This window comes from Syngnathus leptorhynchus, chromosome 10 (assembly GCF_054491065.1).
Source record: "Syngnathus leptorhynchus isolate UIUO chromosome 10, UIUO_Slep, whole genome shotgun sequence".
NCBI lineage: Eukaryota > Metazoa > Chordata > Actinopteri > Syngnathiformes > Syngnathidae > Syngnathus > Syngnathus leptorhynchus.
This window is the reverse complement of record NC_141204.1, coordinates 2503200-2527860: the sequence shown is the minus strand read 5'-3', so window position 1 is coordinate 2527860 and position 24661 is coordinate 2503200. Positions and strand designations below refer to the sequence as shown.

The window sequence follows — 24661 nt, the reverse complement described above, 5'->3', positions numbered from 1 at the left end:
GGTCCTCGTACATTTATTTGGGTTGACAGTCATAATGGCCCTCCGAAAGAAGCGGCCCGTGAAAAAAACGAGTGCTTGAGTGCTGCTGTCTACGTCAAGGGCGACGCACCATACCTTTGACCTGACAATCTCCCAACTGATGCAAAAAGAAATGAATAATACTTTCGGATTTTTGTGTTTTTATTTCCTGAAATGGAACTGCTTTGACTCTTTAATTTGCATGAATCTGGATTGGTAGTCGGAACAATTCTTTGAGGTCCCTTTGTGAGGCGGTCGGACCATTTTCCTTGATGCACAACATGGTGAACTTTCACCCCTTCACCAGTGGTAATGTTTTGATTTAGCATCTTCGGCTCTTCGCGTGGGATAATTCAGCGCGTACATACAGCGGGGACGTGTTAACAGGATTCGCCCGTACGCAAGAAAGAAAGGCGACAATGACGTTGTCAAGAAGAAACCGGCACCCGCGTTGAAAAAAAGGTGCTCGATTTAGCCACATGCTAACGTTAGCAGTCAATGTAGCGTATTTACCTGAGATGTCAACATGGCGGCGATGAAAATGGGTGTGTAACACGCACCGACTGGACACGCAACACGCTGCATGTGTTCACATTTCTTTGTCATTACTGGTCTGGGATTTTCAAACAAGTAAATCAAAACGGATGTAAGTATATAAACTCGCAGGAGCATGTATTGAACGGATCCGATTTTGTCATTTTCGGTCCACATCTGATGCAGTCACTCACTTTCCTGCCTCCTCCCGGAAGTAGAAAAAATGGTCCATTCTTTTGAAAATGTTGCAGCGTCGGATTTCTCCGTGCCTTGCTTTCAATGGGCGAGGAAAAGCCAGACACGCTGGACTTCGTGAAGGACTTCCAGGAGTATTTGAGCCAGCAGACCCAGCATGTCAACATGATCTCGGGCTCTGTCAGCGGCGTCAAGGAGGCCGATGAACTACCAGCAGGTAAAGTTGGCGCTTCTCCTGTTTTCTCAAAAGTCTTTGCAAATTGCGGGGGGTCTTGAGCTCAATAATAACTGACTGTATAATCCTCCATGTGCAGATTGCAGTCAGAATGGGCTGGATCACCCAGCGGTGGACATTTCCCTGGAGGACGGCTCAGGGATGTTGGTGGACGGTTTTGAGAGAACTTCTGATGGCAAACTCAAGTGCCTGTACTGCAACTACGCCACTCGGGGCACAGCCAGACTCGTTGAGCACATTCGAATGCACACGGGTATTGAATCAAACTTATTTAACAAATATTTCTAAGTGAATATTTACTGGTGTCTCCATCCAATAGGAGAGAAACCTCACCGCTGCCACCTGTGCCCGTTCGCCTCAGCCTACGAGCGCCACCTGGAGGCCCACATGCGCTCGCACACGGGCGAGAAGCCGTACAAGTGCGAGCTGTGCTCCTTCCGCTGCGGCGACCGCAGCAACCTGTCGCACCACCGGCGCCGGCGCCACAAAGTGGTCCCCAAGAAGGACGCTCGCTCGCTCTCGCACAAGAAGTTGCTGAGCACGCTGCAGAAAAAAAGCTGCTCGCTCAGCTACGGCCGCCGCCTCCTCATTGCCTCGTGCTCCTCTTCGGCGACGACACCCCCGGCCTGCGACGCGGACGAGTGCTCCCGTGAAAACGAGGCCTGCGAGGACGGCAAGGAGGAGCTTCAAAGCCGCCTTTGTTCCAACCTGATCATGGACAACCCCCTCAACCAGCTGTCCGCCCTGGCTGGCCAGTGCGTCAGCCTCCCTTCTTCACGCCAGCTCTCCGCGTCCCCAGGTGCCGAATCTGTCGCGGACGAAAAGCCGCTCCTGATCCGGCGCCCGTCCTCGTCACCGATCAGCCCCGAAGGGCGAGCCCCTTCTCAGCTCAACAACTGCAGCCCATCGGGGGGACCCTCCAGCGGGCGCACCAGCGCCACCAGCAGCCGGCCCGGTACGCCCGGCCAGCGGGCCCCCCCGCGGTCCCCCCAACATGCGCCGCATCGCTGCCAGCACTGCGACGTCTACTTCCCCGACAACATCCTCTACACCATCCACATGGGTTGCCACGGCTACGAGAACCCGTTCCAGTGCAACATCTGCGGCCACAAGTGCAGGAGCAAGTATGACTTTGCCTGCCACTTTGCTCGCGGACAGCACAAGTGAAGAACATTGCAAGATTTTTATTTATAATGTTTTCTCCCTGGCCTTGATGTAGCATTTAGCCTTCCAGGAAGATGTCCGCATTCAGATGGATCCCAGCGACGTGATGTTGAAATGATACCGGTATTTCTTTGCAGTGCCTGACATGTTGACTGAAGTCTGTGAAATAGCAACAAATCTCAAGTATCTCCTTCATTTAGCCAAAATCCTCCTTCACCAATGCTGCTATGACCTTTAGGAATCGATTCCAGCCACAGCGCAAGATGACGCTATCTGACCGTCGTGGCAATTTTTTTTACTAGCTAGTCAGCCGCTGTTGAGGTGTCAAAGTGACTGTTTGATCTTTTTGTGCAATGTTGTTCCCGAACACACCTCGCCAGGGGCCACCAGGAAACGTAACAAAAAACGGAAGTGGTTTTTTTTTTTTTTTTTTTTTTAATTGTCTGAAGTCACTTTAAGAAGTGTTATCCCCATGGCCTTACAACCTCGGGGATAAGCGATTCCCAAAATGTATTTTCCCGGTGCTTATTTATGTATTTTTTCTCCATGAGATATTGATCCATATTTATTCCAAGTGTTTGATGGGTTGTTTTGTTTTTTTCAAGTAGTGTGTGTTTTCCATTAGCAAGTTTGTCCAATGCCTGGACACTATTGTCTGTTGCCAAGCAACGCGTGTACAGTTGTGACTTATTGCCTGCGTGCCGAGCAGCACGAGGCGAGAATAATGCCTTATGTCGTCACTCTGTTGTCACTAAAAGTGTTTTTTAATTCAAATGAGCGTCGCCAACTGTGGAGTGTAAGTGGAAAGAAAATTCAAACGTTGTCTTTCTTGCAGCTTTTAATCACCGGTGAGTACGTTTACACTTTCATTCCTGATTATGAGAATGATGAGTGGAGATGATCTCGTTAAACGACATCCTAATTTGCTGATCCCTCGTGCTTTGTGTCAGGTTCTAAGGACAAGGAGAGACCAGCGTGGATAATGTTGCCACTTTTTGTTTATCAGACTCAAGTGCTACATACCCATGAGTAGGATGGGACCCAAGACCAGAGTCCGGCTCTCGTGTTTGGCGCCCACGTCTCTGGTCCTGCGTTTGAGGCAACCGCGGCGGCAACGGGAATTCCAGTCGTTGCTTTGACAAATGAGGACCTTGCACTGGATGTAAACCTGCTCAGCGTTCCGCAGGAACTGGAAGGCCTTGAAGGAGAAACGAGCGTAGCGGCTGCTACCACTCACCAACGACTGGTAGGTGTTATCGATGGGACACCTGAATGAAAATGTTGTGGATGGAAAGTTGCGGTTTTCCAGAAGACGCCAAACAAAAGGAGCCCGTGCTCCCTCACAGAGGTTGTTCTTCTTACCCATTGCGGACCAGGTAGTAGACTGTCCCGTGGAAGTTTTCGGACGGCGAGGCAATGCAGGTATCAAGGAAAATATCCAGATAGCTTTCACTGCTGCTCCTCAGGTCCACCTGGACGTAGAGGTCCTGGTTGAGGGAAACCTTGTACGGGGATTCGGTCACCTGGTAGAGGAGAACATCAAGGTTAGTCGCCTGTGTGGATTTCCGCTTCCATAAAAGTCACCCGTTTTTTTTCTTGCCTTGTAGTAGAAGCTGCTGCTGGTGTAGAAGTCCATGGAGGTGTTGAACCTTCCCGTGCCCGTGATGCTGGTGTTGTCGTGATTCTGCGCCAGGTACATAATCTGCGCCACCGAGTATTGATCCATCCGACACACCACGTTGATTTTCAAGTTAGCTTTGCGCGTGATGTCGCCGCTGCTCGACGTGTAGCCGCGCAGCACGTTGCCGTACACCAGTCTTCCGTTCTCAAACTGAAATGTTCATTTGTATGTTTTACTCGCAGGTCGTCCGCCATCACCCTCCGGCGGATGTGCCCGTCTACCTTTCGACTGGTGCCACATCTATTGACGTGGAAATTGAAGACCACGTCTTTTGCAAAAACCTGAGGTCTGCAGTTCTGGTCGTTGAGGTAGAGACTGTGGCCGTCGTAGCCCAGCGAGTTCAAGTACTTCCGCCCGATCACGATATTCATGTTATCCTGGGAGCAATTGACTTTACCTGGTGAATCAAAAGAAATGGTTGCCAAAGACAAGCAAACTCCCCCACCAACTCTTCCTTCCACCTGAGTCCTGCGGGAGAGCGCTCGTGAAGTCCGCACGGAATCCTCTCCCGACTACCGATCTGTCGCTTCGGAAAACCACCGTCATGTAGTTGGAGGTGGAGTAGAAAAAATTAAGGCTGTCGTTGTTGTTGTCGTTGCACACTTTCCCCAAAAATCGCGAGTTCTCCGAAGGACCGTCATAGACTGAAATGTAGTCGCAACTGCAGCAACTCTGCAACCTGTCGGCAAGTTCAAAAATGACTTCACACAAGTAGCTGAGCCGCTTGACTTTGCCTATAATCCAAAATATTCACGCACTGCAAGTAGGAGAATTCCAGCAAGACTCTTTGGTCATGCAAAGATCTGAGGTGCCACACACAGTAGGCGTTGTCGTGGTAGTAGTCAGGGTGTCCGGGACTGGACAAGGTACCTGAGCCAAACATAGAACCTCCGCAAGGTCCCTCTGAAAGTCAACATTTAGTTGTTGAGCTTCTTGTGTTAACGTAAGGCTGGCCACAAGACCCTACCTGTGCTTGGCATGTCCGTTGTGCTGTAGCAGTGGGCTGTTATAAAAAAAAAAATAAAAAAAACACACAGATGTCAGCACTTTTTATGTATGAGGGTGTTTTTTTTTTTTTTTTTCCCCATGCTCACAGTAGTAGTCACGACAACAGTTGCCGTTGTACTGGCAGGAGCTGGAGCAGGAACAGCTTCCCAGGTGACTGCCGCAGTTGTAGCGGCACGAAGGCTGAGCTGCACAATACAATGACAGGAATAACACGGAATTTCCAAAAACCGGAACCACTGATTATTTTCTTCACAAAGTACCTGTGGTCCATGCTGGCGGAGTCCTCCTGTCACAGTAATCTGAAAGAAAGTTTGAACGCACTCACTCGATGCAAGGACAACACTGGACAAAGAATTGCTTTAGGTACCGAAACTTACAGTTGTAGTCATGACAACAGTTTCCGTAGTACTGGCAGGAGCTGGAGCAGGAACAGCTTCCCAGGTGATTGCCGCAGTAGTAGCGGCACGAAGGGCCTGGATAAAACAATGGGCGCAGTAGTAGCGACATGAGATCTTGTCAAAGTCATCTTTGATGACTTTGCTGAGCTGGTATGGTCCAAATGGAATCTACTCCAACATACCTTCAGTCGTCATGTACAACGGTGCGTCGGTCAAGCCCCTGTCACCTGATTGGGAAAGAAAACCAAAGAAATATTCAGTCCGTCAGCTGAAACAATTTCCGAGGGCCAAACGAGCAATACCTCGCACGCCGTGCAGGATGACGACGCTGCAAACAATCGAGAAGGTCCACATAGTGAGCGACTCTTTGACTTCACCTTCCAACTTAGCTCTCCAGAACCACACGACACTTTATATAATCATTTCAGCAGTCATAAATCATCCAAATGTCAGGCGGTTTTTGTTTTTCATGAGAACCACACACCTGCGCGCCGTCATAAAGAGGCCGGAGTTGATTTTATGCCGCTTGCTTGTCCGCTTTCACGGGCATGAGACTTTTGGGGAAGTGCAGATAATCAAAAAAACACAATCGCTCAACTCTGACATGTTGATGGCACACGCCAGCGGCAAAAGTTGCTCTTTCTTACCGTCTAGCATTAAAACCTTTAACAAGTGACCCATATTAGAATCAATGTTTTTTTTTAATGCCATATTTGTCATTTTGGGAGAGAGTAATCACTTCTATGATATAAGGTATTATATCTAGGACAACAAAAACTGATTTGTTTGAAATATCTTGATTTGGAACTTCTTTCAAACTAGGGTTAGGGTTTCGTATTCAGGTTGGGCTTTCAAAGTAGAGTTTCAAATTAGGGTTAGGGTTTCCAACTCGAGTAACTCTTCTAAAGTAACTATTTTCAAAATGATAATTGTCCACTCCAAACCAAATATTAGTGAGAAAAGGGTCTTTCACTTCATGCTGGTTATGCATTTCTGGATCCTCAACAGCTGCGATATATTGCCAATGCTATGTATGACCCAGACAATAAAAATAATGGCCTAACAGCTCGATTTATGACAAGCAAATGTAATATGTGCCTAAGGAGTTTTTCAACTGCCTCACGGATGTCGGCCCTTTCCTACCCGCTGCTTGTAAAGGAACATTTGCAAACTATTTGCTCTTTTCTCACGATAGAGACAACATTTCTTCATGCCCTCAATGAACCTTGTTTGTCCTCATTAGGTGTCTGATTGTGCTGACTCGGCAAGATGAGCCCATGACTGGTTGCCGCTCAATCACGGTACAAAACAACTTTTCACACTCGCATTCACAACCATGATCAATTTCAAGTCTCCTGCGAAGCGTACGTGCGAGTACGCGGACGAGCCGAGAGTCGAACCCAGAACTTCGGCCGCCCACCCGTTCACGTCATAAGACGTCAATCCGGTAAAGAACAGCAAACACCGGCCGAATATGTTGTTTTGGATTGCGAGTCAACATTTATTTGGTACTTTTCCTATTTGCTTCCTCCTTCTCCGTGGTTCATGTTTGTTTTGAAGAAAATGATTCCCTTGTGACGAGGGAACATCTGTGCAACATTTGGCTGAATGGAGCCTCTGCTCTCCCCATTGTGGCCTTTCAGACCCCCCTTTTCAGGATGCACTTACATCATCAAGTCAACAAGTCAGGGCTGGACGGGGGCGCCGTAATTGATCGCCATCGGGCTGTGAGTCAGCCGGGGGCTGTTAATCAGTAACCGGCACGGTGGTCTTGCTTTAAAGTCCGACGACCCCGAGCAGCTGCAGCTTCATTCGCCGGCCGGCCTGCGACACGGTAAGGAGTCGACCTCGCTCGCTCGCTCGCGCTCTTTTCACGGTCGTACAAAAATGTTTGTCTGTCGGTTGAAACGGACTAGCGGCATGATGTTTATCCGGGCTCTCGTCGGAGCACATGTGAACATTTGATGTGATGTGTCAGCAAGTCACGGGTTTTGAGGAGCGGGCGTCAAAGCGCATTGATCAGGGACCAAGGCCATGTCCCGAGAGTATTGTTTGCTAAGCTCACACACGCACTCAACTGGGTAAAGTCCTCCGTTTACGTGCACATTGGCCTGAATTCCTTTTGACAGATGTACCCCTAAAAAACAATCCCATTTTGTTTTGGGTGATGACGTTGCAGAAATTCAAAAATTGGACGACTTGAGTAAGTTGGCTTCATTGTATCGACATAGATAATGCATGTATGAAATCCCCCCCCCCCCCAAAAGAAATCTCCTACAAATGTTTGGTGCCGAACAGTCATTGTCAAAGTGGCCTTGTTGCCGAGGGCGATGCCTGCGTTCATTCAGCCTGCGGCCATTCAGCCTGCGGCCACAGCGGCACAAAGAAAGTTCCATCCATCATTGACGTGTCTCCTTCGCCTTATCTCCACTCATGGTGTGGGAGGAGAAAAAAAACCAAACAGAACCAGCCAGATGTCGTGTCATTGGGACCCCCCCAGTGTTTTTAAATGTGGGCAGTAAGAGAAATTGCTCTGTAAAATGGATCGTAATGAAGTGAATTGCTGCCATCGGCAGAAAAAAACAACACTTTTTCTGTCTAGAATAAATGTTTCTTTACTGATCATTTCTTGGGCCCAAGGAAATATGTTGAAGTGCAAGCAGGAGAGAAGCAACCGCTTTAGCGCTACCTAGTGGCATTCATCGGAAATTACAAGCCTTCAATGTCAATGACTTGCAGACTTTCACTATTTGCAGTCCAAAGATTAGAAGTCCAACTTTGTATTTGTTCTTGTTTTAAAAAAATATTTCCCACCACTGAGGTTGATGACGTTGTGCTTTCTTTTGACTTGTAAGCAGAGTGAAAATGCAAAGTCTCCGCCACCCCACTCTCTTGGTCCTGCTGCTGGGGTGCTGCCTCCTCGGGGGTCGAGCCAACCGCGTCTACATCCACCCCTTCAAACTCTTCGCCACCGACAACGTCAGCTGCGAGACGCTGCAGACCCAACCGACAGAGTCCCTGCGGACACTTCCCGTGGAGCGCCTGGACATGGAGGTCCTGACGCCCGACGCCCGGGATCCATCAGAGCAGGATGCTCAGAAGCAGAACGTCATGCAGAGGACGGCGGTGCTGGCCGAGCTGCTCAACTCGCTGGGCTTGAGAATTTACCAGGCGCTAAGTGGGAAGCAGCCGGGCGCTAACACGCTGCTGTCACCCGTTAACACCTACGGGTCCCTGGCCACCTTCTACCTGGGGGCCTCCAAGAAGACGGCTAGTTCCTACCAGGTTTGGACCTCCAAATGGGTGGACTTGCTGTTGTCCAACTTTTTCCTCAACATTTTCCCTTCTACCTCGCAGCTTCTCCTGGGCCTGAGCAGCCACACCGACCGAGACGACTGCGTGTCCCTGGTGGACGGACACAAGGTCTTGAAGACCCTGCACAGCATCAACTCCCTGGTGGACGACGGACCCAAAGACGAGATCAGAACCCAAGTGTGGCTCTTCACGCACCCGCACGTTCAACTGTCGGCTGACGTCGTCCAAGGCACTCGGGACTTCTCGGACTCGTCCTTCATCCGCGGGGTGAACTTCTCCCAGCCCGAGCTGTTGAACACTTTTGTGGACAAGACGTCCGACGGAAAAGTAAAGGACGCCTTCAGAGATGTGGACGTCAACTCCAACCTCCTCTTTTTTTCTTTCTTCAACTTCCAAGGTTTGTCACTCGCTTGTCTTTTCACTGACACCTGTCTTGTGTGGAACCATCAAACATCATCTGTTTGTCCAGGCAACTGGAAGACAGCCTTCCAACCGGACAAGACGGCCTTGCAAGAGTTTTATGTGAACGAAAGCACAACAGTGATGACTCCTACGATGACCCGCACAGCCCTGTACAGCTACTTCAATGATATGGTACTTATACAATTCAGAAACTTTTTAAAACGGTCAGTCGTCTGGCTCGTTAGCTACCAACGCTAAATCCTGAATAGCCGAAGACATCATAATATCAAAATAATAATAATCATGTATGTGTGAACTTGGTGTAGGACAGGAATTGCACAGTGGTGAAGCTGTCTTTAAGTAAGCGCTCCTACATGTTGCTGGTGCTGCCACAAGAGGGCACCAGCCTACACGACATTGAAGCCAAACTACTCACTGAAGTTATGTCGACGTGGAGACAAGGCCTCCAGGAGGGGTCAGTCAGTCAGTCTGTCTGTCTGTCTGTCTGTCCGCCAGGCTGGCAGTCCGTCTGTTTGTGTGTGCGTGCGTGTCTGTCTGTCTATGCTATCTATTGATGCTATTAAATGACTGTTGTTGGTGGTGCAACGCACAGATTGCTGGAGCTGTCACTGCCAAAGTTTTCGCTGTCTTCTGCAAATGACCTGCGTGAGCTTTTACATGACATGGATGCAGAAGTGGAGGCCAAACTGCTAGGCTCCCAGGCACAATTCAGCCAACTGGCCAACACCAAACAGTTCACCATTGATAAGGTGAGCTTAATGACCTAAAACATATAGGGGGGGCTAACAACAATTGACAAAAGTCAAGTTTCAACTGTGTTCTCGGCACCAGGCGATGAACAAGGTGTCATTGGAGATGTTGGAGGAAGACGCAGTGTCCCAAGACAAGGTGGAGGAGGCGGGGGGCGCCGTCAAGGTGGCTCTCAATCGACCCTTTTTCTTCTCAGTGGTGGAGCGAGAGTCCAACGCCATCCTCATGTTGGGCAAAATCATCAACCCCACACAGTAAAAGTACCAAACATGCTACATTAGCAGCTGTCAACAATGTAACGTTTACCCCTCACTTTTATCTCAACTTTCATCTTTGTCTTATAACAGCAAATTGCTGTACAGTATTTTGCAGTAGAGTTGTTCGTCTTGTATATTCTAACTAAAGACTTTATTTTTGTTTGATGGATGAATTAAATGTTTGCCCCCTAAGTATTCATTTATTCTCTGGTCATTACATGGTCATTTTTTTTCAACAACAAAAAAAAGCCTTACTATACATGGTCATTTAAAAATAAGTAAATGAATGAATGAATAAATGAATAAATAAATAAGAGAGAGAAAGAAAAATAAAGAGAGAAAGAAAGAAAGAAAGAAAGAAAGAAAGAAAGAAAGAAAGAACGAACAAAAGAGAGAGTGAGATAAATAAATAAATAAATAACACCCGCCCTCACCCCCACTTTCTGATTGGCTGTTTGGTGTGACGTCATTCGGACACTCTATTAGGTACACCGCCATTTTCAGGTGTACCTAATCACAGGCCACTTCATTAGGGAAAAATCATGGTCAAAGTTTAAATGAAAGTGAAAAGTGCCACACCCAAACAACCCCCCACTTTCTGATTGGCTGTTTGAGCTGTGACGTCACACCGACACAGGTGTACCTAATCACTTCATTAGGGAAAAAGTTTAAGTGAAAGTGAAAAGTGCCACACCCGCCCTCACCCCCACTTTCTGATTGGCTGTTTGATCGGTGACGTCACTCGGACATTCCATTAGGTACACCGCCATTTTCAGGTGTACCTAATAACAGGCCACTTCATTAGGGAAAAATCATGGTCAAAGTTTAAATGAAAGTGAAAAGTGCCACACCCAAACAACCCCCCACTTTCTGATTGGCTGTTTGATCTGTGACGTCACAAGGACACTCCATTAGGTACACCGCCATTTTCAGGTGTACCTAATCGCAGGCCACTTCATTAGGGAAAAATCATGGTCAAAGTTTAAATGAAAGTGAAAAGTGCCACACCCAAACAACCCCCCACTTTCTGATTGGCTGTTTGATCTGTGACGTCACAAGGACACTCCATTAGGTACACCGCCATTTTCAGGTGTACCTAATCACAGGCCACTTCATTAGGGAAAAATCATGGTCAAAAGTTAACAAAAGTGAAAAGTACCACACCCAAACAACCCCCCACTTTCTGATTGGCTGTTTGATCGGTGACGTCACAAGGACACTCCATTAGGTACACCGCCATTTTCAGGTGTACCTAATCGCAGGCCACTTCATTAGGGAAAAATCATGGTCAAAGTTTAAATGAAAGTGAAAAGTGCCACACCCAAACAACCCCCCACTTTCTGATTGGCTGGTTGATCTGTGACGTCACAAGGACACTCCATTAGGTACACCGCCATTTTCAGGTGTACCTAATCGCAGGCCACTTCATTAGGGAAAAATCATGGTCAAAGTTTAAATGAAAGTGAAAAGTGCCACACCCAAACAACCCCCCACTTTCTGATTGGCTGGTTGAGCTGTGACGTCACACCGACACAGGTGTACCTAATCACTTCATTAGGGAAAAAGTTTAAGTGAAAGTGAAAAGTGCCACACCCGCCCTCACCCCCACTTTCTGATTGGCTGTTTGATCGGTGACGTCACTCGGACATTCCATTAGGTACACCGCCATTTTCAGGTGTACCTAATCACAGGCCACTTCATTAGGGAAAAATCATGGTCAAAGTTTAAATGAAAGTGAAAAGTGCCACACCCAAACAACCCCCCACTTTCTGATTGGCTGGTTGACATGTGACGTCACTCGGACACTCCATTAGGTACACCGAAATTTTCAGGTGTACCGAATAGTGCCACACCCGCCCTCACCCCCACTTTCTGATTGGCTGTTTGATCTCTGTGACGTCATTCTGATAAATACTTTTTAAAAATTTATTTGCAGTTTTAAAGCACAGCCTTACTATGTCCTTGTCTAAAAAAAAGCCTTACTATACATGGTCATTAAAAATAAATAAATAAATATACATGTTTATTTGCTGTTTTAAATCAATCACAGGGAAGCCTGTGGTTAAGGTTGGAAATTATGGTTTGAAGCAAAGAACCAGGAAGCAGACATTAAGTCTTAATTTCAACTTTATTGAAAAATGTTGATACTCTTGATCAATCCGGCAATGAAATACTGTAATAATAATAATAATAATAATGATAAGAATAAAAAAGTCACTGAAAGGCACAGTGGACAGAGTGTAGTACTTTGCGTAGTTTGTCTCATCCGATCGGAAGCGCAGAAGCCCTACGTCACTCGGAGTCTTTCTCAAACACACAAGTACACATCTAACAAACACAAGCAGCCGCTGGCATTTTGGTCCGTCACAAACACACCACAATGTCCTCAAGCGACGTCTCTTTTTTTTTTTCTTTCATTTTGGTCCACTTGGCAGAAGCTCCGACCGAGGAAATACAAAAAAAAAAAAACAACAACATTGACAACGGAATGTTTGCTCACTTCACATCGGCTGGCTCGCGGGTTCAACACTCGCACACACTCGACACGGTGTTGATGGGATTTATTTGAGGGAGGCGTTAGTGCCCGCCAACTATATTGAGTTTAGGTTTAGGTTCTACTGTTTTGGTTAGCAAGAGTTGCAATGGCCTCCAAATGTGCATTTGTTCATCATAAAAGCGTCTGAATAGAAACAATTACAGGTTTCTTTCTCTTCCCATTTGAAATTTATTTGAGGGAGTTTCCTCAAGTGGCACGCAACAACTAATTTGGGCACAGTAGGTGCTACTGTTTTGGTTAACAAGAGGGAGGGAGCGCCTCTTTTTGAGGAAATTATTTAAAATCTGGGTCGTCTGCGATTTTCATGAAGAGTTGGATGAAGGAGAATTCACATTGTCAAATTCATCAAAGTGATTTGAAAATATCAGTCGTATTTACGCACATCCATTCGAGGACATCATAGAAAACAAATGAGATCATTTTCTCCAAATGAGAGCAGCCACCTCAAACAGTGGGAAGCAAGCGCTCCTTGAGTCTGCATAGTCCGTCCTCGCAAAGGGGTGCGTGCCGTCAACTAGAAAATACAAAATGGAGCCCTTTAGTTGATCCTGAGGAAGCCATTCTAGTGGCTGCTATCAAATATTCCACAAAAAAACTCACGGTGAGCTCTTTTGAGGGTTTCCAACCAAAATAGAGGTTGGCTTGCATGGGGAGCGCAGGTCATATGACACTGTGACAACACAAAATCGTCGGGACTGCGTGGGAAAAGTCGTCGCGTTTCCAAAAAGATACAAAAACGGACATTTGTTTTCCTTGGGACTCCTTCATTGAAATGCTGGCTGTCTGCATCTGGAAGCGCCACTGAGCGAGTAGCAAAGGAATATTTACATACTACCCCCAAATCAAGAGACGACCTCATCGTTGTACATGTGCATGTACAGTACGGTTTGTTCTGCTATTAAATTACGGATAAAAAATAGATATATAAATATCAGAATGTCTTGTGAGCGCTGCAGCGCGGTCAACGTTAAGCTGCACCGACAACGAGGTGTGTCACTGGGGAACGACGTCACTACGTTCCAGAGCACGGGTGTCAAACGGATCCGGTCCATTTTTCCTCCAACAAAAAGTTCTCATCGAAAAACTCATTCATGATCAAATGCCATGATTCTTTTTTGCAAGCATGATAGTAAAACCATTTTGGTCGCTATTGTTGGCCCGGGATGCCGACAAGTTTGACACCCCTGTTCTGGACTAACATGATGGCAAACTAAAGGCAGTGTGAACAGTATCTGTACGTGAACGCTAGGAAAGGAAGTCGTTCTCCAGCTCGTAGACGGTGGGCCTGGCCGGCGAGCTCTGGATGCGGCACAGCGGCACGGTGCAGTCGCGATTCTGGCCCTCGGCGTCCATGTCCAGCAGCGAGCAGGCCTGTGCCGCCTTCTCGCCAGAGTAGTGGCCCAACGAATAGCTCTTGCCCAGGCGGGCCACCAGGCCTCGAGCGTGCGGCTTGGCCCAGAAGGAGACTGGCCGTGTGTTCCTGGTCTTCTTGGGGGCGGCGGGGGGCGGCAGGCTGGGGATCCCGTTAGCTGCGCACAGACAGAACTCGTTTACGGTGTTGCTACCACTGAAGGCAAAAAAAAAAAATAAAAAAAATTGGGGGTTGACTTTTCCCACGGCTACATTTGAAGTCATGCGGGCGTTGAACTCACCATCATGATTGTTGTACTTTTTTCTGCGGAGGCGCGTCCCCATGTTATGGTTCGTAACCTCCGGCGCTTGACTTTGGGTTTTTGGTGTCTGCTTTTTTTCAGCGGGCGGCGGCAAGGGAGGCCGAAGCGTCTCGACGTGATGAGCGACTGGTACGAGGTCCACCTTGGCGGAGCCGCAGCGCGATACCTCGGCCTCCGACTGCAACAGACACTTAGTGGACTGACACTCCACGATGGCCGACATGGAGACCAGGTTGGCGTGGGGGTTGGGGGCGTGGCCCGGCGAACCTTCGTCCTTACGGGGGCGGCCGCCGCTCGGTGGGGAGGTGCTGCGGCGGAAGCGGGTGGCCCGCTGGAACAGGCCCTCCTTCTTCTTCTTCTCCTCCCGCGGCGGCTCGCCATCATCTTGAGCGTTCTTGAGCGCCTCGCGGATATCGTAGCCCAGTACGACGGAGGCCAGCAGCGAGCCGCAGCCGTACAGCACAGAATCCGTCTTGCGGCGTGTCGTCACCCTCTTCAGGCTGTTGGTGGGCGTAAGCTGTGGGGTGGTGGAGGCGGAGGACGTGGACGTGGTGGTGTAGGGGTCCTCGGGACAGTCGGCCGGGCCGCCCTGAGCCGCTGGCCCGCCCTCCCCGCAGGCGCAGGGAGGCTGCGCTTCGTCCCGCCACAGAGGTAGATCCAGGTACACCTGGTTAGGGAACTTGAGCTGCTTTGGTTTGGAGTTGCTGTCGGGACACTCCTGAGGAAAGGTCTCGTCTTTACTGCCCCCTGCTGGAGGTTAGCAATAATACATTTCAGCTGGAGACTATGCTCCAATTATTTGTACGGTTAACACTGAAATAATGTTTGACGTGATTTTGATTCATGGCTGATTGAATTTCAAATATAATAGTGAGCGCACCTTGTTCGGCAAAGAGGGCGGCGAGGGGGACAGACTTCTGCGACTTCATCAGACTGGTGGACCAAGGATTGCTGCCATCTGAGAGGGGACGTACTCTGAGGACAATATACACAACTGTAAAGAAGACCCCCCCGAAAAAAAAATAATAATAGGGGAGGCAACAAAGAAGAGCGTACCTCTCTGTGACAGCAGGTCTCTCCTTGCTCTGCACCGAGTTGGGGCCCCAAGTTCTCCCCTTCTTCTTGATGCCTCTCCTGACGTCGTCAAACTCCTCCGGCCTTGAGGGGGCGCTGCGACCCCACGTGCGGTTGCTCTCGTCCTGCGTGACTGTCCAGAAGGTGACAAATTCAATTCTCAAAAATAATCACTCAGGACAACGAGATTGTTATTGGTTGGTTGGTTAACCAGTCCCGCTTGCTGTGAGTCACACCCATCAAAGAAAAAGCCAGAAAGATGCTAGTAGAGCCTCATGGAGGATTGGACGATGAATCCATTTTCTTAAGTTTCAGAACTGTCCGTCCGGCTGCTTTTAAACGCCTTCAATCTGGACGTCAACGTGAAAGGACGGGTGCTCAACAGTGATCCATGTCGGTCAGGTGACATCCGCCAGAGTTTAATCTGATGGCGAGTGGTCAAGCGGAATTTGTTCCAGTTGTTACATGACTGTTGGTGCGTGACTAACAATATTAGCAAACTGTTCAAACAACTGGGTCGGCCCGCTTTTGTTCACATGCGCCTTGTCACCGCCAATGTTCCCCTCTTGCTTTTCCCCTCCGACGGGCAGCCGTGCGCTACGTGCGGGTTGGGCGCTTGCGCCGGGTCCAACCCGGCTGGGAAATCGCGCTTGTTTGCGGGGGTGGGGAGAGCGAGAGAGCAAGAGAGAGAGAGAGAGAAAAGAAAAACTCACGCTGAATAGCTCGTAGGCGGGGGATGAGTGTGGGACTGCTGGGGGGAGAGGAGCTGGTGCTGTGCAGGCTCCGCCTCTTGTCCATGGAGGGCGACGCCTGCACTGTGATCTTGTGCTGGAAGTCTGCGCGGAGGAGGAGAGTCGGGCGCTCGTTACAATGTCGAGAGTGCGGCGGAGCCAGGTTACGCAAGCATTAACATGTGCCAAACACCTTCAAAGAGCTCTGACAACGCTGAGCGATGTGGTTAATAACTGAAACTTAACAAAGTTCCTGCGTAGGACCAACCTGAAGGCAAGCTGATGCGGTTGCCATCCTTGAGCTTGAGGCGGGAGCGCTTGAACTTGCCCTTGCGCTTCTTGACGTTGGGCTTGTCCTTGTTGAGCTGGAAGATGAGGATGTTGAGCTCCCGCTCCAGGACGTTGATCTCACGCTCGGCCAGCTCCTGCTCGCGCCGCTTCAGATGCTCCTCTTGGGACTTCTGCTGCAGGGCGGCCCGCGTCAGCTCCTCTTCACGCGAACGTAGCTCCTGGAAGTCCACTTCATTTAAGCTTTCATATCTTTATTGACGCTCTCTTCCATTTCTCTGCCATTTGCTCCGGGATGTGTTGACGATCCACATCGTAAGCGGATGAAAAGCAGCTTAGTGGCAACTGCAGCCCAGATTACTTGAGGACGCTTACGGGAAAATGTCGCCGCTAATTCATTTAATGATCGCAGTGAGCTGTCACGGGAATGTGTCAGGTCTCCGAGTTGACTGTGTGTAATTACATAACATATGAAAAACACGCTGCCCGACTGTACCTTCTCTTTGGTCCTGAGCTCGTCAAACATTTCCTGGATCTCCACGCGCCAGTCGTCCTGCATGATGTGGAAGGAGTCCTGCGGCATGGTGGCCATCACCGCCTCCTCGATGGCCGACAGCTGCTCCAGGATGCAGGAGAAGGAGGGGCGCACGTGCGGGTTCTGGTCCCAACACTCTGCAAAATGACACACGGGCAGATGTAGCTCATGTTGTGGCTGAAAATTGCCTTCTATTTTGGGGGGGGGCGGGGTCAATTACCTTCCATGAGCCTGGCGAAGGGTTCGGGGCAGGTGGAGGGGATGGGTAAGGTTAATTTATTGACGGCCACACCGTAAGCAACAGCCAGGCCGTCGATTCCTCGGTAAGGCACCTCCCCTGTTAGCAACTCCCACAGCAAGATGCCGTAGCTGGGGAAATAGAAGAAGCAATGACGGTTGAAATTTTAAAACTGCTGTTTGGGAACATCACAGCAAAAAAAATGGCTCACCTCCAAACGTCACTGCCTTTGGAAAAAAGAGACATCCTGATGACCTCAGGGGCCATCCAGGAGTAGGTGCCCGCCGCCGACATCTTGGTGGTCTTGTGCCACTCCCGGGCCAGGCCAAAGTCTGTGATCTTCAACGTCTTCCTGCCGATGTCGTCGTTCTCGATCGTTTCAAGTAACAGAACTGAAGGCGGAGAGACAGAGATTGACTATTATTATGATTATAGTTACAAAACCAAAACAAACAAAGAAAATGTCTCCACATCAAAGTGTGCTGCGAGGTGAACGAGAGTCAAAAGACGCGACGGAGCGGCCAAGGAAATGATAGTTGATATTCAACGTGGCCAAGAGCGTTGTGCGGCTCATTTGTTTGAGAGCTGACAGCGCCACAATGCGCCTGTCCTCGGGCCCAAAAACTGTTAAAACACATTAAAGTCAGAGGGAACCCTGAAAACCCGCCTGAAACTCGACACCTGGCCTTGCGTGAGAAGGACTGACTATAACCCACGCCAATGGTTCAATAACAGACATGCAGACAAATAAGGTTTTTGAGGAGACCAGTTTTGCGAACCATAAGTGGGCGTCAAAACTATTCAGCCTTGTCGTTTGTATGATGGATGCGTCGCTATGAACTGAAACCGAACCACATTGAATGTCTTCTGAAGGTCACTAAACGGGAGAGGTGACAAGTTTGAACAAGTAAACATATTCAGATTCTTCAAAGCGAAGCACTCAACAGCTTCACAGTGCTAAATTATAGCCAAGTGACAAAAGATGGCTGAAAGTAACACAATATTCCCACGGGAAAATAAATTGTAAAATGTTTAGTATCAAAAAATAAGGACATCATAAGCGAACGCCCGTGTGTGTATCAATGGTAGCTTGTGGAGGAGGAAGTCCAAGGTCGGTCAACGTAAGATAACGTGCCCACGCGCACACCTTCAGGAAAAAAAAAAAAAGAATCATCTTATTCCAACCAGACACGGCGGCACGTCCGCCAGGTCGGGTCTTGTACCACGAGTGTGTAAATGGAATTTTATTGCTTCCGAGGGCCATTAAACGGTGCAATGGTGCAATTGTGAGCGCAAATGGCTTTTTGAGCGATTGTTAAATGAACCCAGGCATACTGGGCAAACAGATCAAGCAGCAGCGTTTTGGTGGCGGCGCTCCTGTTGGGAAAAGCCAGTGTATTGGTACCATGACCAGCCCGGGGCACGGCGCGCCGATGATCCTCTACCTCCAGTTCAAACAATGGGAATTTCATTACAAACAGGTTTCACTGGAGCCACCCTATAGAACAACTTTCCGTTTTCAAGTTCCCATGCATCCGACAGGTTCTTTAGGTCCAAATGACTTATGATGGCTCGGTTACACAAGCCTATACCACGGCGGCGTGCCAGATACTTCCTTTGTTGCATCACGATGGACTGTCGTATGGCTTCGGTGTGAGCGGACATATTTTTATGCTGACGTTATGCTCCCCTTTTGAGATTCTTATATCAAAGTAAGTTTGAGAGAATTCCATCGGAAAAAACAAAAAACGTGTCCCCGCTGGCTATTTATGTTCTCAGTCATTGAAAAAATGTTTTTCCTCAACACCCTGCGCAGTTGTGTCAGCCATGATTTTTTTGGTATCCAAGCAACCGGATGTAAATGTAGCAAGGGAAAAGCAAATAGGGCCTCGTTCTCTACTGTAGTCAATTTGCCAGCCGCCATAAAACATTTTAAGAAGAAGGCAACAAAACAGAGCAAAGTTCAGATGGGCCAGCGAGCGGTTGCCTAAGCGACGTTATATGCATTGAAAAACGTTTTATTCCAGCGGTAAAAGTTCCACGGAATGCGGTGACATATGACAAATGTCTGTAAACTTGTTAAAATCTTTTAACTAAGAACACGAGATGAGTTGAAGCTGTGGTAGAACTTTCTCACTCTGGGGGGGGGAAAAAAATGTTTGGAAGCAGACAACAGTGAACGCAACTGGAGATGGACATGGCCCAGAGGCGGACCCCACCCTCTGACCCCCCCCCCCCCCCCCTTCCATCAAGGATCTTCAAGCAGATCTTTCATGATGGGCTCGTTGCAACGATCAGAAGAAAGAGGTTTGCAAAGTTGCTCCCACGCTTCTTCCCATTGCTCCCCCCGCCCCCAAGGTAAAATCTGGCAGGTTTGAAGAAGAAAAAAATTTGTGATGTTGTCATCAGTAGAGAGAAAACAAAACAAATCTTCCCCCAGTGCAATTTTCATGTTTCTTCATCACTGACAGCTGGCAGGCCGGCCACACCCCGACGCGAGCGGCGAAGGCATCTTGTGTTTTTAGCAGCATAGCTGAGCACTGATGCAACGCGGGCCTTGTCAAAACGACCAGCTAACTTGACCTGGCGCTATTTTGCTAACTGTGCCAACACACTTCAGCTCGAATTCACGGCTCTTCCTGTCGTAAGCAGAAAATAAGGCTCCCCGACATTCCCCGACCAGGCATTCCGGCCGCTGGGAAAAGGATCAGGGCGAGTGGCCGCCCGAAATCCATCCGGCACGCTCGCTTGCGCTTTTTGTCTGTCCTCCACCCCTCCCGACTTGCCTGCGACATAAAAACGCCAATCAACCCGTAAGCGTGCTAATTATAGCTCCGCAAACCCAAGAGGTACGAGGCTACTACCTTTTGGGTTTGGGTGCGTTGCAAAAGTAGCGAGCGACTGCTTGTTGGGCTGCGGGCCTTTTTCCTTTTCACCCCGCACGGCAACAATAGGTGCAGTCAGGGAGAGGTCGTAAAAGACGGAGTGAAAGCATCTCCACTACCCCCCCCCCCTTCCCGCCCCATTCTCTTGTCACAGAAAAGACACACAGTAGCTGTGTCACCGGGGGAGTTGTGGGAAAAATTGCCCTTCAACACCTAGCAGCCCCTTCCCTAAACTTTCCCCACTCGGACACCGTCCGCAGTGCACGTACGCAGGTAGTTCACTGCAAACATTGTGTTAGCAGGGTTAGCGCAGAATAGCAACATGACCTTGGCCTCACGACAAAAAAATTACAAAGTGAATAGTCTGTCACAGACGATAATGTATGCGATTGTCTCTATATGTGTGTTGCTGCACCATTTGTGTTCAAATATTCACTGTTTAAGTGGTTAGCCCATCTATGTTATTTTGCAATGAAGGTTAGCATTAAGCTAAAATGCACACATATGGAAGAATGTGGTCTCGCGTGCTTACTACATTAAATAAAAAAATAAAAAAACATACAACCGCAAGCCTCTCCCTGACCTTGTTTTGCTTCCTCATACTGAGCATCTCACACCATGGAAAGCGTGACATCAATCCAACCAATCAGATTTGAGCGAGCGGCTTGACTGTGAAAAATGTTGAGTATGTAAATAGCGATGTCATAATCCACCTGTTGTTTTCAAACTCATATGACATCAGTTTAGCATCTTGTAAACAAACAAAAGACAGGGAAAAAAAAAAAAAAGGTTTTACACATCTGAGGGGAAAATGTTAACAGCCGGAATCAAGATGCGAACGAGCGGCCTGAGTGAAAACGCGCGATGGCTGTGGGCCAAGTTTGTGGTTTCTCATCTGGAGCGACGCAAATACCACCACTCCTTGCTGATGAGGACGCAAGCATGACGAAGCTGCACAATTTGGGATTTCTTCTTGTCATTGCCTTTTTTGGGGCGCAACACACACACACGCACACACACACACACACACACACACACACACACACACACACACACACACACACACACACACACACACACACACACACACACACACAATTCAATGCGCTCTTTGTGACAATCATGGTCAGAAAATGAAACTCACTTTTAAGGTTGCGAATTGTTGATACGTCAGCGAGTCTTTTAAACAGAGCCTCGGTTAAAAAAGTAACCTGACGCAGGGAAGTAATGAAGGGCTGATGGGCAGGGGAAAGGAGGAATGGCAAGGGCAGGAGAAAAATAAGCCAGTAAGGAGGCGAACCCCCTCGAGTTTGTGGCAATAAAAGAGTAGCGCTGCTCTCTGGGAGATTAAATATGAACGGAACAAAACAAAACCAGGGCTTTGGGACCCTCCGAGTCCTCGCCATTCTTTGGCCCGCAGTAGCCTAGCAACCGCTGCTTGACCAGTCCATTGTGCAAACGTATGTTAAGCTTTTATCCCTCATTAGCAACATTCCTCCCCGCCGGCCGGGATTTTACAGATTAGCTGCAAAAACACAAAAGGAGAATTGGGCAAATCTTGCTGACTTTCAACATATTACTTTACAGGCTAATCATTGATCAAATAGCCACACGTTTGTCTAGCGTGCACGCCGGGAGTCGATCAAATGACCAGCTGAGCGAGTGGACGGACGGATGGAGGCGGGCCTTTCCGTCCATCTCGTCCACGCTGAACATACGACGCGGTCCGAGTCAAATTATTGCCGCTTTTTTTTTTTCCCTGGGAAAAGCAGCCGACACACCGCAGGGGTGCGTTTGTGTGAGAACCTTTCAATAAAGGCCACGCGGCTGCAAACAACCCAAATTTCTTCACATACAACTTGGGCTGTGGCAAACCAATCATTTTGAACTGGATGTCATACTCTGCGAATTGGTGGAGGTCGCGGTAAAGTGGCAGACGGCAGGACAAACACATCGACTTGTGTGTTAGCAGTTCAAGGGGGCAGGGGCAAGGCGGGGCGGGGGGGGGGGTTTGTTTATATTCGCCAAACACTCGATTAACCGCGACCGCTTAAGTCTTTTCTCTCCATCTGGCCTCTTTGGTGTATTTTGATGACGATAAAGTTGAGTTGGTGGGAAAGGCAAAGTCAAAGTTCAATTAAGAAGGACCCAATGCTGGTAACTGGTCTTAAAAGCTGCCCTCGGAAATTTGCGCCGAGCGCATGTGGCACGAACACGCGTGTGTTTACGTTTGCCCAATCACTGCTTCTGTTTGACCAACATTTTCAAGTCGGAGTGGAGAGGGTGGGGGACGGACGGGTGCTTTGGGAAGGTGTGCTTGACTGAGTGTGTGTGCTGAGGGATAAGGGTGGGGGGCAGGGGGGGCAGGCATCCCAGCTGTGCAAACTAACCTTATTTCACATCCTCTCGAGGGTGCACACACAAAAAAAAACCTCAAGTGCATCCACAGCTCATGTCACTAAATGGGTGAAGATACTACATTTTTTCCAAAGCACTTTTTAAGATCAGTTTTCATGGGAAATTAAGGTTTGAAACTTTGGATGTTTTCCAAATAAAAAAAAACAAAAAACTCAATGGGGATTATTGTAATTTAAGGGAATGATAATGTGAAATCATTGAGAATCCAGGAAACGCATCATTAGATACAATACGTGACATGTGCCTGGAAAATAGGTTGGGAAATATTTTTTACGATTAGCTATGAAATGATCGAGGGTTGAGAAACTGAGCCGAGGTGTGCTCTTACTGTTGCTGGACTTGAGGTCTCGGTGGATGACCACGGCCTCCTCGTGAAGGTAGTGCATCCCGCGTGCAATCTGCACGGCCCAGTTGACGAGGATGTGCGGCGGGATTCGCCTGCCGGTCAGTGCCCGGTTGAGCGTGCCCCCTCGGGCGTACTCCATGACCAGGCACAAGTTGGGCTCGTCCAGGCACACGCCCTCCAGCTTGATGATGTTGGGGTGCTGCAGCATGGAGAACAGCTTGGCCTCCTGCTTGACGCTGGCCGCCGTGGCCATAATGTCCTCGTCGGGGTCCTGCCGGGCCGCCTTAACGGCCACCTCTTGGCCCTTCCACGTGCCGCGGTAGACTTTGCCGAAGCCCCCCGCGCCGATGATCTCCTCCAGTACCAGCTCGGAGAAGGGGATCCGGACGGGCGAAGCTGGGACCCGCTCCCGCACGCTGGTGATGGGCAGACGGTAAATGGCCGGCTGGTAGGTGACATAGTTGGAGGGGAAGATGCCGACGCGGTGGTTGATTTTGCCTGTCCACCAGCCCTCGTCGCCGGAGATGGCCGCGTCCTTGGACAGGACCTCCACCACGTCGCCGCGGCAAAGGCTGAGCTCGTCCTCGCCGCTCGCTTCGTAGTCGTACGCCGCCGTCCACAGCGATCGGGTCGGGCACAGTGGGGCCGAGTGAGCCCACGCGTGCGTGGGACAGTCTGTCCAGGCATGTGCCCTACTCCCTCCTCCTCCATCACCGTCGCCGCCGCCCGGCCGCCCTTCACCGTTTGGGAAAGCGGCCTGCGAGACATCCATTTCTCGGTGGCCGTAATGGCACCATAGGGTGCAGGGCTTAAGAGGCTAAATTAAAAAAGCAATGGGTGACTTGTTGAGCTCCGCATGTTGTTGCATTGAAAAGGAGGGGAATTCCCCGCCTGGGCTCTTGACACTGACCAAAGTCCCTCGGCGAGGAGCGTCCCACACGGGACTGTAACTTTATCCCACACCACTCCGTCGACTCCCGGCTACAAGTGGCTGGCTCAACGCTCAGTTAAAGTCGACTAAATGTTCCCTAGTGTAGTAGGCGTGGGCTTTTAAGCGTAACACTATGCATTCCCGGCGTTAAATAGTTCGAACCTCGACGGGGAGAAACATTGACAAAGTATCCCACTAGTGCTCGATGCTAAAGCTAGCACCGCCGAGGCTTCGTCGCAGGTGCCGCAGGGAGGAGGTGCACCTGCCACGGGGAATAAGGATGCAGCCGCCGATAGACGGCTTTCTCCCTCAAACTTGACGTTTAATGTTACGGAGCCGCTGTCCGGGCCATTACGTGGCTAGTTGTGGAGGCCTGCTCCTCTTTCAATTGGCGACGGATTCCACGGCATTCCACACACACACGCGCGCGCGCGGCTAACAGCTTAGCTTGGATAGATTGGTCAGGAGCGATTCGGTTGCTGGTCAAAAGTTGCTCCTCTCGACTTCACTACTCCCGAGAAGTTCTCGTCGGTAGGCAGCAGGTGCGCTCTCACAATTCCATCGAACATCCTCAGGGTCAGAGTAACGGTGAGAATGACTATTAAAAACAATCAAAACATTGTGAGAGAAGGCGGGGGGGATATCAAAATAACACCCCGGTAAAACTTGGTCGCTTGTCGGAGTTTGGAGGACGAAATGCGGCGGCGTCCTGGAGGATGGGAGAGGGACGCCGGGAGGCGGGGCTATACTGCTTGTCCTGCTCTGATTGGAGGATGTTTTGGCACGTGATCAGCACAACAGCGGGAGGGGGTGGGTGGAAGGGTTGAGGCAACCGGAACGTGAGTGAAGCGCGCCGAATTTATGGAAATGATCATAAAAAATATATTAATCAAATGCAGGAGAAATCATATTACATCTTAAGGTCGAGTGGAGTAGCCTTAATGTCAAATAAATGTAAAAAAGTATTTGCTTTTCAAGATGAATGTACAAAAAGAAAAAAAGAAAAA

The 24661-nt window shown here is 49.2% G+C and overlaps 4 protein-coding genes across 9 annotated transcripts; 2 read left to right on the top strand and 2 right to left on the bottom strand.

Moving 5' to 3' along the window:
• Positions 1–251: 251 nt before the first annotated feature.
• Positions 252–6756, top strand: ikzf5 (IKAROS family zinc finger 5). Of its 4 annotated transcripts, XM_085922230.1 has the most exons (8): positions 252–664; positions 804–964; positions 1062–1235; positions 1302–2106; positions 2202–3396; positions 3527–3690; positions 3754–3839; positions 4010–6756. In XM_085922230.1, exons 2-5 carry the CDS (start codon positions 832–834, stop codon positions 2206–2208), a joined length of 1119 nt encoding a protein of 372 aa, XP_085778356.1. In that variant the 5' UTR covers positions 252–664; positions 804–831; the 3' UTR covers positions 2209–3396; positions 3527–3690; positions 3754–3839; positions 4010–6756. The 4 variants fall into 4 exon arrangements, with proteins under 4 accessions (XP_085778356.1, XP_085778355.1, XP_085778354.1 ...); XM_085922229.1 differs by having other exon boundaries at positions 252–480; positions 1302–3396; XM_085922228.1 differs by having other exon boundaries at positions 252–563; positions 1302–3396.
• cuzd1.1 (CUB and zona pellucida-like domains 1, tandem duplicate 1) lies at positions 3065–5587 on the bottom strand. Its single transcript, XM_085922575.1, has 13 exons — positions 5536–5587; positions 5416–5460; positions 5213–5308; positions 5096–5134; positions 4922–5020; positions 4795–4830; positions 4586–4730; positions 4289–4506; positions 4049–4224; positions 3747–3977; positions 3509–3669; positions 3170–3414; positions 3065–3099 (listed from the first exon to the last, which is right to left on the bottom strand). The coding sequence occupies exons 1-13, from the start codon at positions 5585–5587 to the stop codon at positions 3065–3067; spliced, it is 1578 nt and encodes a 525-aa protein (XP_085778701.1).
• A 163-nt stretch (positions 6757–6919) lies between the features above and the next one.
• On the top strand, positions 6920–10170 carry agt (angiotensinogen). The gene is made up of 7 exons (XM_085922225.1): positions 6920–7067; positions 8092–8518; positions 8591–8945; positions 9018–9142; positions 9277–9425; positions 9564–9720; positions 9803–10170. The coding sequence occupies exons 2-7, from the start codon at positions 8099–8101 to the stop codon at positions 9977–9979; spliced, it is 1383 nt and encodes a 460-aa protein (XP_085778351.1). The 5' UTR covers positions 6920–7067; positions 8092–8098; the 3' UTR covers positions 9980–10170.
• Positions 10171–12087: 1917 nt separating this feature from the next.
• On the bottom strand, positions 12088–24416 carry map3k21 (mitogen-activated protein kinase kinase kinase 21). Of its 3 annotated transcripts, none has more exons than XM_085922550.1 (10): positions 22706–24415; positions 17286–17466; positions 17057–17205; positions 16798–16973; positions 16282–16522; positions 15996–16118; positions 15265–15415; positions 15089–15183; positions 14188–14955; positions 12088–14064 (listed from the first exon to the last, which is right to left on the bottom strand). In XM_085922550.1, exons 1-10 carry the CDS (start codon positions 23493–23495, stop codon positions 13781–13783), a joined length of 2958 nt encoding a protein of 985 aa, XP_085778676.1. In that variant the 5' UTR covers positions 23496–24415; the 3' UTR covers positions 12088–13780. The 3 variants fall into 3 exon arrangements, with proteins under 3 accessions (XP_085778676.1, XP_085778675.1, XP_085778677.1); XM_085922549.1 differs by having other exon boundaries at positions 14188–14958; positions 22706–24414; XM_085922551.1 differs by having other exon boundaries at positions 13958–14102; positions 14188–14958; positions 22706–24416.
• Between the last annotated feature and the right edge of the window lie 245 nt (positions 24417–24661).

Coding starts and splice junctions, on each gene's coding strand:
- cuzd1.1 (XM_085922575.1), bottom strand. CDS start 5,587: ATGTGGACCTTCTCGATTGTTTGCAGCGTCGTCATCCTGCACGGCGTG. Junction 4,507..4,585: donor CTGGAATTCTCCTACTTGCA/GTGCGTGAATAT, acceptor ACTTGCCGACAG/GTTGCAGAGTTGCTGCAGTT. Junction 3,978..4,048: donor GATGTGGCACCAGTCGAAAG/GTAGACGGGCAC, acceptor TGAACATTTCAG/TTTGAGAACGGAAGACTGGT.
- agt (XM_085922225.1), top strand. CDS start 8,099: ATGCAAAGTCTCCGCCACCCCACTCTCTTGGTCCTGCTGCTGGGGTGC. Junction 9,143..9,276: donor ACAGCTACTTCAATGATATG/GTACTTATACAA, acceptor AACTTGGTGTAG/GACAGGAATTGCACAGTGGT. Junction 9,721..9,802: donor AACAGTTCACCATTGATAAG/GTGAGCTTAATG, acceptor TCTCGGCACCAG/GCGATGAACAAGGTGTCATT.
- ikzf5 (XM_085922229.1), top strand. CDS start 832: ATGGGCGAGGAAAAGCCAGACACGCTGGACTTCGTGAAGGACTTCCAG. Junction 965..1,061: donor GGCCGATGAACTACCAGCAG/GTAAAGTTGGCG, acceptor CTCCATGTGCAG/ATTGCAGTCAGAATGGGCTG. Junction 1,236..1,301: donor GCACATTCGAATGCACACGG/GTATTGAATCAA, acceptor TCCATCCAATAG/GAGAGAAACCTCACCGCTGC.
- map3k21 (XM_085922549.1), bottom strand. CDS start 23,495: ATGGATGTCTCGCAGGCCGCTTTCCCAAACGGTGAAGGGCGGCCGGGC. Junction 16,523..16,797: donor AGCTCAGGACCAAAGAGAAG/GTACAGTCGGGC, acceptor GTGGACTTCCAG/GAGCTACGTTCGCGTGAAGA. Junction 16,119..16,281: donor CCGCATCAGCTTGCCTTCAG/GTTGGTCCTACG, acceptor TCCTCCGCGCAG/ACTTCCAGCACAAGATCACA.